General features: G+C 43.9%; 2 protein-coding genes across 2 annotated transcripts; one reads left to right on the top strand and one right to left on the bottom strand.

Moving 5' to 3' along the window:
- Positions 1 to 931: 931 nt before the first annotated feature.
- Positions 932 to 6,245, top strand: LOC308362866 (tryptase-like; the record flags this gene model as incomplete). The annotated part of the gene is made up of 8 exons (XM_080835594.1): positions 932 to 956; positions 1,161 to 1,320; positions 1,690 to 1,961; positions 2,105 to 2,250; positions 2,721 to 3,015; positions 3,191 to 3,234; positions 4,008 to 4,011; positions 6,124 to 6,245. The coding sequence occupies 8 exons, from the start codon at positions 932 to 934 to the stop codon at positions 6,243 to 6,245; spliced, it is 1,068 nt and encodes a 355-aa protein (XP_080691720.1).
- Positions 6,246 to 7,865: 1,620 nt separating this feature from the next.
- LOC308362865 (P2Y purinoceptor 1-like) lies at positions 7,866 to 8,795 on the bottom strand (the record flags this gene model as incomplete). The annotated part of the gene is made up of 1 exon (XM_080835593.1): positions 7,866 to 8,795. The coding sequence occupies one exon, from the start codon at positions 8,793 to 8,795 to the stop codon at positions 7,866 to 7,868; it is 930 nt and encodes a 309-aa protein (XP_080691719.1).
- Positions 8,796 to 12,203: the final 3,408 nt, after the last annotated feature.

The following is a 12,203-nucleotide window of genomic DNA, read 5'->3' as shown; positions in this document are numbered from 1 at the left end:
GTGAATAGGTAGATAGTAGCCTCTCCAATCAGTGTGTGAATAGGTAGATGTCTGAGGCACTTTGAGTAGAAAACATTTATAAATCCAGACTGGATCTAAGCGACTCGAGAGCCTTCACTCATATAACATGTGTAACCTTGACAGAACTCACCAGTGTAACATGTGTAATATTGATTATTGTAATTGTGTGTAATATTTACATTTATATTAGTCATTTAGCAGACGCTTTTGTCCAAAGCGACGTACAAGGGAGAGAACAGTCAAGCTAAGAGCAATAAAACCTGGTGTAACAATAAATACTACTTTTTTAAGAAATATAAAACGACATAGAAAGAAAAAGAAGTGCAGGACTGTCACTGCTTAAGTGCAAGTTAAGCCAAGGTGCCAGTTAGGAAGGGAGGTGCTCTCTGAAGGGTTGGGTCTTCAAGAGCTTCTTAAAGGTAGAGAGGGACGCCCCTGCTCTGGTAGTGCTAGGCAGTTTGTTCCACCAACGTGGAACTACAAATGAGAATAGTCTGGATTGTCGTGCTTGCACAGGCGGGATTGCAAGATGACGCTCACTAGATGAGCGCAGCGTCCTGGGTGTAACATTTGCCCTTACAAGAGCATTTAGGTAGGTGGTTATTGATTATTAATTGTTATATTGATCTCATGACTGACCCTGAGCTCTAACCTCTCTGTCTTTAAGAATCCCTCTCACAGCTGGATGGTGAGTTCCCTCCTTCATCACACACACACACACACACACACTGTTACGACCCGGCTCGTGAGCCGCAACATAAATTGGAGACAGACCACAGAGTTCTACAAAAATAGCATTTATTATCTATAACACACAAACATAGAGTAAAATATATAGTGCCAAGCACCAGCACCAATCACATGCTGAGCACCAGCCTCCGAAGCATGGTGGAAATGCAAGGTGACCCTCATGGCTTTTATCCACACCTCCCCAGGTGTGGACAATCAGGCTAATTATGCCCATTCCCCACCTAAAAGCTGTTGCACTGCCACTGCAAAGCCAGTAGGGGTGTAGAGGGGCGTAACACACACACACACACACACACACACGCACAAACATTCATGCACACACAGAGGTTCAGGCACTCAGACAAACATGACAGTTGTCTGACCTCTATGACCCCTATGATTCCCTTCAGTGTGTGGGCAAGCCCCCCTCAACACCCGCATAGTGGGGGGAAAGGACGCCCCTGTGGGGGCGTGGCCATGGCAGGTCAGCCTACACCGCGGCGGCCATTTCTGCGGCGGGTCCCTCATCAACAAGGACTGGGTGATGTCGGCCGCTCACTGCTTCTCAAGGTGAGACTCAGGCGCTCTCGCGGGTATTTTGGCACAACACGCTCACCGTAGCTCTGTTACTCTACCGCAATGCATCATGGGAAACTCTTTAACTAAACGTGCACTAGCATATAAACTCACTGCACTTATATGTGGCTACGTGCACTAGCATTTAAACTCAAAGCACTGTGTGTGTGTCTGTGTGTGTGTGTGTCTATGTGTTTGTGTATGTGTCAGCACATGGATTTGAACTTAACGTCCACCCCCCAAGTTGCAAGTGAAACGTGCGTGCGTGCGTGCGTGCGTGTGGCGTGCGGGTGTGTGTGTGTGTGTACCCACAGCTAAAGGTGACATGTGTACCCACAGCTAAAGGCCTCTCTCTCTCTATAGCACCCCTAACGCCTCTGGCCTGGTCGTCTACCTGGGGCGGCAGAATCAGACAGGCAGCAACCCAAACGAGGTTTCCAGGACCGTCTCTGAGATCATCAGACATCCCAATTACAACAGCGACACCAACGAAAACGACATCGCCCTCCTCCGCCTCTCCTCCTCCGTCACCTTCACTAACTTCATCCGCCCCATCTGCCTGGCAGCAGCTGACAGCACCTTCAACCGGGGCACCACAAGCTGGGTGACAGGCTGGGGCACCATCAGCTTAGGAGGTGAGCACACCCACACACACACACACACACACACACACACACACATACACTCACAAACACACACACACACTCTCACACTCTCACACACACTTACAAACACACAAACTCTGAAACGTAACCTGATTGTCTCCCGTCTCTCCTAGGACCCTCCCCAGTGACCCTTCAGGAAGTGGATGTGCCGGTCACAGGAAACAGGAACTGTTTCTGCCAGTACAACCCGTCAGGCAACACCATCACTGACAACATGATCTGTGCCGGGAGGGACGAGGGAGGCAAGGACTCCTGTCAGGTGATCTTGTGACTAATTTCTCTGTTACATAATCATGCGTATATTCAATTCAATAAAATGTATATAGGAACAAAACATTTAATTTGTCTCAAGGTGAGCCTGAGTCTCCTTGGAGAAGACAGGAAAAAAAACTCTGTAAATCAGAAAGAAACCTTAAGAAGTCAGGTGGTCATGTGACTATTTGCCGGTCAGGTGATCATGGAAGGGTTTATCTGTGTCAGGTGATCATGGAAGGGTTTATCTGTGTCAGGTGATCATGTGTTTACCTGTGTCAGGTGATCATGTGTTTATCTGTGTCAGGTGATCATGTGTTTACCTGTGTCAGGTGATCATGTGTTTACCTGTGTCAGGTGATCATGTGTTGACCTGTGTCAGGTGATCATGTGAGGGTTTACCTGTGTCAGGTAATCTTGTGACTGTTTCTGAGATTATGGGATGGAAACACCAGTCTGTTCTGACCCGTCTCTCAGGGCGATTCTGGCGGTCCGATGGTGAGCAAGCAGGGTTCTGTGTGGGTCCAGGCAGGTGTCGTGAGCTTCGGCATCGGTTGCGCCCAGGCCCAGTTCCCAGGAGTGTATGCACGGGTCTCTCAGTACCAGAGCTGGATCAACACCCAGATCACCAGCGACCAGCCGGGCTTCGTGACCTTCACCTCCACCGGGACAGACACAGACCTGAATGCCACCTGCACCGGCCTGCCTGCTGTCACCACCCCCACCCCCACCACCACTGCCACCACCAACACCACTGCCACCACCACCACCAGTGGGGGGCGCCACTCCTTCACCACCCTCTCCCTCCTCTCTCTCCTCTTCCTCTCCCTCTCCGCCGCTCAGCTGGCCTCCCAGCACTAACCCTGAGGTCACAGGTCATGACTGCCCTACAATCCACTACTGTAATAACCAATGAGGTGTGTGTGAGTGTGTGTGTTGTATTTAAGCAATAAGCCCCAAGAGGCCGTTCTTTGCGGTGATTTTAGAACAGGTAAGGGGAGTTGTTAGGCACGACGCGAAGCGGAGTGCCGTTAAACCCCCTTACCTGTTCTAAAATCAGCGCAAAGCACGGACTCGCGGGGCTTATTGCTTTTCTAAAACTGTTACTACACATATTTGATATGGTTTCATAAATAAAGACAATTCAATTTAAGAAACAATAGTTTAATGATAAACCGTCATTCTTCCGCCACTAAAAATGATAGTTCCTAAATAAATCGTTGCCACGCAACCCTTGAAGCAACGCAACAGCCAGATGGAACAGTGTGAAATGCGCTATATGAATGCCTTGCCATTCGCTGCGCAGTAATATGGAATGTAATCAGGTCAAATTGTAAGGTAATGCTGGATTTTACAACGGCTTTTAGCCAATCACAATCAAGGATTTGAACAATCAGGTTTAGAAGTGTAAGTAACATCATTAGTCGTGGATCAGCTTTTTGATGTATGTGTAAGTAACATCTTTAATCAGGGATCAATTCTGTGATGAACGTGCACTTAAAATCATTTAATTTTTATTTTATAGTTTAAGTTACTGTAAGTAACGTCACTAATCAGGGATCTATTTGGTGATGGGAGCACTGTAGCTAAGATAATATGACATCAGCTTTGTAAGGGACTATTGTCATTATGGCATTGTGTGTGTGTGGCTCTGTAAGCAACCACACTTGTCATGACATTTTGTGTGTGTGTGTGGCTGTGGCTGTGGGTGTGTGTGTGTGTGTGGGTGTGGGTGTGGGTGTGGGTGTGGATGTGTTTGTGTAGCTCTGTAAGCCACCACACTTTCTCAGGATCTCCTGGTTAGCACTTCAAATCATGGCAATACATTCTTATTTTAATTTTAATTTTTATTGTAATGACACGTCATATCCAGTGAGATTTGATAAGCAGTTAGTTTATACAAACAATAGGTTTTTTTTCTTTATAATTATTTCTATGCAAATAAAATTGACAATTCTATGCAAATCAATCTTTGTAAGTATACTTCATTAACCCTAGGGTCCTTCATCACTGGCCATGATGAGAGTGAGAGTTTGCCCTGCTTGTGTGTGTGTGTGTTTTGTGTTGTGAGTTGTATGTTGTGTGTTGTGTGAGCACCCATAACCCTTACTCATCTCGACACACACACACACACACACACACACATACACACACACACACACACACACACACACACACATATACCAGAGTTATGGGTACTCACATGCACAAACACAAACACAAACTGAATGCTCATTTTGGAGATCTGAATCACCTCACCAATGCCTACAGTTCAGAATTCAAAGGGTGAACTTGACTAACTATTTATGTTAACTGAAATGATCTTTGAGCTAGTTTATGAGAGGTGTTAACTTGCACAACAGTGATGAGGACACTGTATATCCAACCAGTACTTATGATAGTAACCTTACGAGGACACTGTATACTCAACCAGTAGCCTTCTTATGATAGTAACCTTATGAGGGCACTGTATATCCAACCAGTACCCTACTTATGATAGTAACCTTATGAGGACACTGATTTCCCTTTGAGCTGTTCTACAACCGAACATTAAATGCAATCATTTTGATACCCCCTGAAGTGTATAATAATTAATAATAGTCAGACTTTATTCGCACAAGTAACACCACTGCAACACACATGTGGATATGAAGACGACACAGGACACACTCCCGCAGGCCTGAGGTCCTTTGTGATTTAAGAGTGGGACAGGAAATGAGTGGGAGAAGAGGTGGGGAGTGGACGGGAGAAATGACATCTGGCCGGATTTCAACCTGTGTCCTCCATGGGTGTCAAGCCCAAATGTGGTCGAGGCTACTGTGTGAGCTACAGTGCGCCCTGACATATGAATATTGTCGTGCTTTTTTTCCATATGTGTACCAACTGAGCAGGATTTTAGAACGTGCAACATTTTACAAACGGCGCCCCATATTGTTGAAGCATCTTTGAATGCCTGTGAAAAGCTCAATGTTATGCTACGACTTGATATTATACACTTATTCCCTCCTCCCCTCTGGGAGGCGCTACAGTGTCCTCTGTTCCCGTACCAGCAGGTTCAAGAACAGCTTCATCCCTGTGGCTGTCACCTTACTGAACTCTGCTCCCTGGGGATGGCCCCCCACGCACACCTCCCCCCTGAGACTGTACTTCCCACCTCCACCCTGGCTGACTGCCACACACCCTTCTCCAGCCACTGATCATTTGCAATGTACCCCCCTCCCACCTTGGCTTGACTGCCACACACCCTCCAAACACTGAACATTTGCACATTTGAACATTTGCACAAGAATGTCTTTTTTATCCCACTTTTACTGTTTATACCACTTTTTACTGTACTAACTGTACTTACACCTTACAACACTTACTAATCATTATATTACTGCTACTTCATTCACTTCTCTTTACTTATTACCACCACTAATACTTACACCTGCACTTTATATATTTCATATCTACCTACACTTCTTCAATTGCTGCTAGTCCCAATTCGGTTATATTTCATACCTAACTCTTACTGTATATATCTTATTTATTCACTTATTCCACTTTACATATGCACATACTCTGCACTTTTATTGCTATTTTGCACTTCTGGTTGGATGCTAACCTGCATTTTGTTGTCTCAGTGCTTGTACTCTGTGCAATGACAATAAAGTTGAATCTAATCTAAAGAAGAGTATGAACAACCTTGAATTTTTTTTAGCCAAATCTGAGACGATGGAGTGGGAGCCATTGTCCCACTTAACATGGAATGACTCTATAGGTAGGTGTTACGTGGCCCTCTTTTGCCATCCCTGGTTTTGGCTTTCACTTGTTATGATTGTCACCACTAATTGATGCCCTGATTGCGCTCTGCTTCATCTAATGTGATTGTGTGCAGGTGTGCCCATGGGAAGGCGTGCCCTCATTGGCCGAGCCATGGACATAGGCTTGGATAAAAGTTCCAACCTCCAGTCTCCACGCTCTCTGCTCTGCGCTCTCATGTTGCACGTCGCTTTCTGAGAAGCTCTTGGCAAACTCAATTACTCTGCCCTTAGCCGTATATATATTCATCATTGTCTTTTATTTTTAGATAACTTTGACTTTTGTAATTGGTGGCGGGGTGGTGATTATTCTCTTTCAACTTTGAGCACGACATAGGTTTTAGTTAAGGAGTCAGGAAGCTTGCGGAAGATTCACGTGTTTTTTATTTCGAGGAGGTAAGGTAGTTTCTGGAATTTAAGTTAGGTTTTTATAATAGGGCTTTTCTTTTCCTCCAAGACTTTTGAGTTACGTGACATCCTCTGTTTTGTTTTTGTCCAGGCGTCCGACGCCGTTTTTGTTAAAACCTTTGAGGTCTTGACAATTAAAAATCGCCACACTTTTCCCCACTCCAGTTGTTTCCTGGTCTTTATGTTCCTCTCCCATGTTTATTTAAAATGGGTTTGTAACAGTAGGTTTTTTTGTTCAGCAAAAAAAAAAACTGTAATCCTGGTTTAAACAATAATAAAAGACACAAAAAGGAAGAACTAAATGTTTAATCAAAATGAAAATAATACATTTGAGCACAATCAATCTGTATTCTGACTGTGAGGTGAAATGCATTGCCATTTTGGCCAGTGTGTACAGTAAGTGTGAGAATCCAAGAGTAATTAAGTAATATTATTTTCACACCTCACGTTTTAAAATGTGAACATTTCTATAGAAACAAACTTGACAGTTAGAACAGTTAGAACACATTAACACATATAACAGAACACATCAACATGTTTAACTTTTAGAGTACATTAACACGTTCGCATAACATGTCACTGCATTAACATTAACACATATAACAGTTAGAATATATCATGATACCATGGAAGTAAAAAGACCCCACACAGTTAACTGTTGCATCGTGACACGTTCAGTCATTACCAGCATGCTCACACACAATGCAATACAGTAAAAACAGACATTTACAGGGGTGCAAAAACACAATGCAATGACTGGATAGTAAAAACAGACATTTACAGGGGTGCAATTGAATCTCACAGCTGAGGTGAATCTCCTTGGGCATGATGGTGACTCTAGGCGTGGATGGCTCAAGCCTTACTGGCCTCCTGACGAACCACTGCTGCCTCCTGCTGTTTTACATTTTCAAATTGGATTATATCACCATAGAAACAAACGTAAACAAAAAGAAACCGAGTTGGTGTTTGTGCTAGGCTGGCGTTTCTCTCAGTTACTGTTGTTGTAACTGTTTTTGCTTCACGTCTCTTACTAAAACAGAAAGGAAGAACACTCAGGATACCTTTAGCATCCTTCCTCACAAGTACATAGAGAACAGAATCAAACAGGAAGTTCACTGCCATCAGAACATCAGTACATCCAAGAGGTTCCGTTTCTGTTAATGCTTGAGTCAGTCCCCATCACTACATAAGGTAGGAATAAACTGGTGTAAATACAAAGAACAAAAGCCAGGGTTGCCATAATCTGGAGAGGGCTCTCCATGACAACACAGATAGAGAACATCACCAGGGGGTAAAGGAGCAACAAAACCACAAGAACAACCCCAAAACAAATATTTATAGAAAAATAATTTTGAATGTGGTGACGATTTTAAACGAGTGCTGTCTGGACTACAGACAGCTCCCTCCTTCCTTAGAGTTGGGTTCCCATCACACTTTCTGTAACTGTGTTTGTGTCTGTAGGCCTATCTGTGATAGCTGCGTGTCTCTTATACAAACAGGAACAAAGAGCATTAAAGATGTTTTTAGCGTCCTTCCTCATGAAGACGTACAGTAGAAAATCAAATAGGGGGTTCGATGAAATGAGAATTTCAGCAAAATTATTTGAATGATATCTAACAGTTTCAGTTGGATCAATATCAACAGATGCAAAACCAAACACGGACATTAACACGATAAACGGTAGGAATAAAATGGTGTAAACGCAAAGAACTAGACCCAGGGTTGCCATAATCTGTCTCCGCTCATAAGGAGGTACTGATGTCCTGGAGAGGGCTCTCCATGACAACACAAAACAGGACACCACCAGGGGGTAAGGGAGAAGTAGAAAAAGCGTAAGCATATAGCGAGAACAATCGCCAGCATTTGGTATAAAGAGCAACATGAGAAATATCAATACAGTCAATATCCAAATAGTGACAGACACATACACTGATATCCTCCTACTTAGCATGTTTCGGTACCAAACAGGGTGAGCAATCATTGTATATCTCTCTGCAGATAGACACATCATAAAGCAAACGTTAACTAGCAACCCGATAAAGAAGATTGACCACGCAGTTACTTTAACAATCTTATTTAAATATATTCGATTTACGTGGAAAATCACTCTGGTAGAAACTTGAATCAGATCAGAAATGAACAGGTTTATAACATACACAGGAGCAACATGATTGGTTTTGGCTAGAGAGTGCAATCCATAGAGAGCCACGCATATAAGAGGGACTGCAACAAAGGAAAATAGACACATAAAGACGATTGTGATGGTGCCAAAGTGATCCAAAGATGTGAACTCAGTCTCAGTGTAGTTGGATGCTGATGTCTGGTTGTGAAGTTTCTCCATTTCAGTTGGACCTTATACTCCTTGACTCTAGAAAATTGGGACGTCCACAAACCTTTACTCACATCAACTTCTGATTAATTGTCTGAATGCATTAATGTGCAATTAAAAATAACCCTCTTAGTTTAAAATGCTGCTATATATATATATATATATATATATATATATATATAATTATTAATGCTGTCAGTTTAACGCGTTATTAAAGGGGTTAACGCAAACCCATTTTAACGCTGTCAATTTTTTTCTGGCGTGATTAACTCGTAAAAAAAAGAGTCAATTTTTTTTAGATTAACATTCTTTTTGGCCTCGCAAACTGTGTAGTAGGCTAACGTTACGTTTGAGTGAATAGTGAACGCGATACGGCGAAATGGATGATAAAAACCTTCTGAATAGAAAGTTTACCTTTAAAAGTTGTATTGTGCAAAAGAAGCGAGCTTCACTGTTGTCTGAAAATGTCAACAGGCAGCTGGCTGAAAGCACAGAAGTAGTAGGCTTTCCTTTTATTGGTAACCTAACTGTTGAGGTTAATTGTTTTTGAAATAAGAGGCCTGACTTCTATGTTCACAGCAAACTTGAAAAAAAGAAAATATTAAGCCATGGTTTAACTGCACTACAGGCTGAGTCCTTGTTTATCTGAAATGTGCACTTTATAATTTTATTTTGTACCGCCCTGTTTGGCAATGTTGTTTTTCAATCAAATAAAACATTGCATAAAGCAAGCCAATCCACTTGTTGATAAAATAAAAATTGATTGGGCATTTAGAATAGATCAAAATTTGCGATTCATCGCGATTCATTTTGAGTTATCTATGACAAAAATGCGATTAATCGCGATTAAATATTTGAATCATTTGACAGCACTTATAATTATTACACGGCTCTTCAGAATGTTCTAAAAAGTACCAATGATTTGAATGGGCCGTCCCAATGTCCGCAGGTGAATATTTCTTGATATTCACCGCTGCGAAAAGATATTGACCGCTGTCTTTGGCAACAGGTTTTGTGCTTCTAATTCAGAAATAAATCCCTTCAGGATGAAACAACACCCTGTTCGCCCCGTCGGGATTTATTTTTGGATAATGACCTCCGGACCATACATTATCCCTTACGTACTATACCTGAACTGACTGTATCTCCCTTAACATGCAATGCATTAAATGAAATGGAAAACTTTTATGAGCTCACCTGTAGAAGATTCTTCTGCCTCTCACCTGTAGAAGATTCTTCTGACCCTCACCTGGTGAATGTGTCTATGAAAAGCCTTACAGGGAATATAAATACACAACACTTGCCACGCCGTCACACAAAAACCCTCGCTTATCTGTCAGATCTGGTCTTTATATGTGCTTGAGCTTCTGAAGCATAGCATCTACTGTCATTATAAATTATTCTAATTCATAAGGAATAAATATGTACTAGAATTCGTCTGTATATCTGACATCATCATTGAAATATCCTGTAAGCTGAATTCTATACGTAGTGTTTGTGATTGTAAAAGGGTTTGTAAAAAGAAGACTCACTATCTCTGTTATCCAAATAGGTTGCATATTTTGAATATATTCCTGGAAGCCCGGCTACAGAAAAGTCTGTGCGATTTTTATCAGCTGTGTTATTCAAATTATTACAAGGGAAGTGTTGAGCAAGGAATTTTAGGTGTGCAAAGGAAAATATGTTAAATTCCTTGTGCTATTGGTTGGGAACTTTTCACAGCAGCAAACCCTCTCACTATCAAATACAAGTGCTCATATCTAGCCTTAAGTATTATTTCAGGTTAAGTAGTCTACCTCAGCCACAACCACTGTCTTGCTTATTCAGCAGCCTCCTTCGAAGCACCTTTGAGTGGCCGTCCTCAAAATCCAACACAAGTGTTGATTTAGCTACAAATCAGGTGTGTTGCAAGAGAGAGAGAGAGACAGTTAGGAGAGAGAGAGAGAGAGAGAGAGAGAGAGACAGTTGGATCAGGTGTGTTGGAGGAGAGAGAGAGAGAGTTAGGAGAGAGAGAGAGGTGGGGCGGGTGTGTTGGAGGAGAGAGAGAGAGACAGGTAGGGTAGGTGTGTTGGAGGAGAGAGAGAGACAGTTAGGAGAGAGAGAGAGAGACAGTTAAGAGAGAGAGAGAGAGAGAGACAGTTAAGAGAGAGAGAGAGAGAGACAGGTGGATCAGGTGTGTTGGAGGAGAGAGAGAGACAGTTAGAAGAGAGAGAGCGAGAGAGACAGGAGGGCCTGGTGTGTTGGAGGAGAGAGAGGTGAGATCAGGAGACAGCCAGGCAGCCAGGCGTACAGAGGTCAGATCACTAAATTAATATGGCGGAGCCTGAGGCCATTCAAATATTGAACCGTCATGATCTCACCTCTGAATTTGTGTATGAAAATCAAAAGCTTCTTTAACAGAGACACATCAAAAGAGGATAATTTGTTTCCATCTGGCTTTCATTTTTTTTGCCTGGGCTTTTGACATATCCCTTTGTTTTATCACTTCTACATGACCCTGTTCATCTTCCTTTCCTCCGTATCTATCTCTCTCTCTCCCTCTCTATCTCTGCCTCCTCCATTCATCAAAGCTTCTCCTCCACCTCCCTCCCTCTCTTCCATCCCTCCTGTACTTCTATCCCTTTCTTCTACCACTCCTCCATACCCCTGCTGCAGATAGAGCTACCCTGCCCCTGGTACCCCCTGCAGTGCCCTTTCTGTGCCCCATGTCCCCAGCAGGACAGGGACCCTCCTAACTGCCTCAAAAACCACCCCTCCGCCAGCCACTGCCCCTGTCCCTGCCCCTGCCACTGCCCCTGCCCCAGCCACTGCCCCTGCCCCAGCCACTGCCCCAGCCCCTGCCATAGCCCCTGCCCCTGCCCCAGCCATAGCCCCTGCCCCAGCCACTGCCCCAGCCCCTGCCATAGCCCCTGCCCCTGCCCCAGCCCCTGCCATAGCCCCTACCCCTGCCACTGCCCCAGCCCCTGCCATAGCCCCTGCCCCTCCGCCAGCCCCTGCCATAGCCCCTGCCCCTCCGCCAGCCACTGCCCCAGCCCCTGCCATAGCCCCTGCCCCTCCGCCAGCCACTGCCCCTTTAGTGTGTGTGTGTGTGTGTGTGTGTGTGTGTATGTGTGTGTGTGTGTGCGTGTAATTAGTGTAAATCCCAATGCACACACCTTTAGTGTGTGTGTGTGTGTGTGTGCGTGTGTGTGCGTGTGCGTGTAATTAGTGTAAATCCCAATGCACACACCTTTAGTGTGTGTGTGTGTGTGTGTGCGTGTAATTAGTGTAAATCCCAATGCACACACCTTTAGTGTGTGTGTGTGTGTGTGTGCGCGTGTAATTAGTGTAAATCCCAATGCACACACCTTTAGTGTGTGTGTGTGTGTAATTAGTGTAAATCCCAATGCACACACCTTTAGTGTGTGTGTGTGTGTGTGT

The sequence above is a fragment of the Sprattus sprattus genome (assembly GCF_963457725.1).
Source record: "Sprattus sprattus genome assembly, chromosome: 3".
In the NCBI taxonomy this organism is placed as follows: Eukaryota; Metazoa; Chordata; class Actinopteri; order Clupeiformes; family Clupeidae; genus Sprattus; species Sprattus sprattus.
This window is presented reverse-complemented; position numbering and strand designations above follow the sequence as displayed.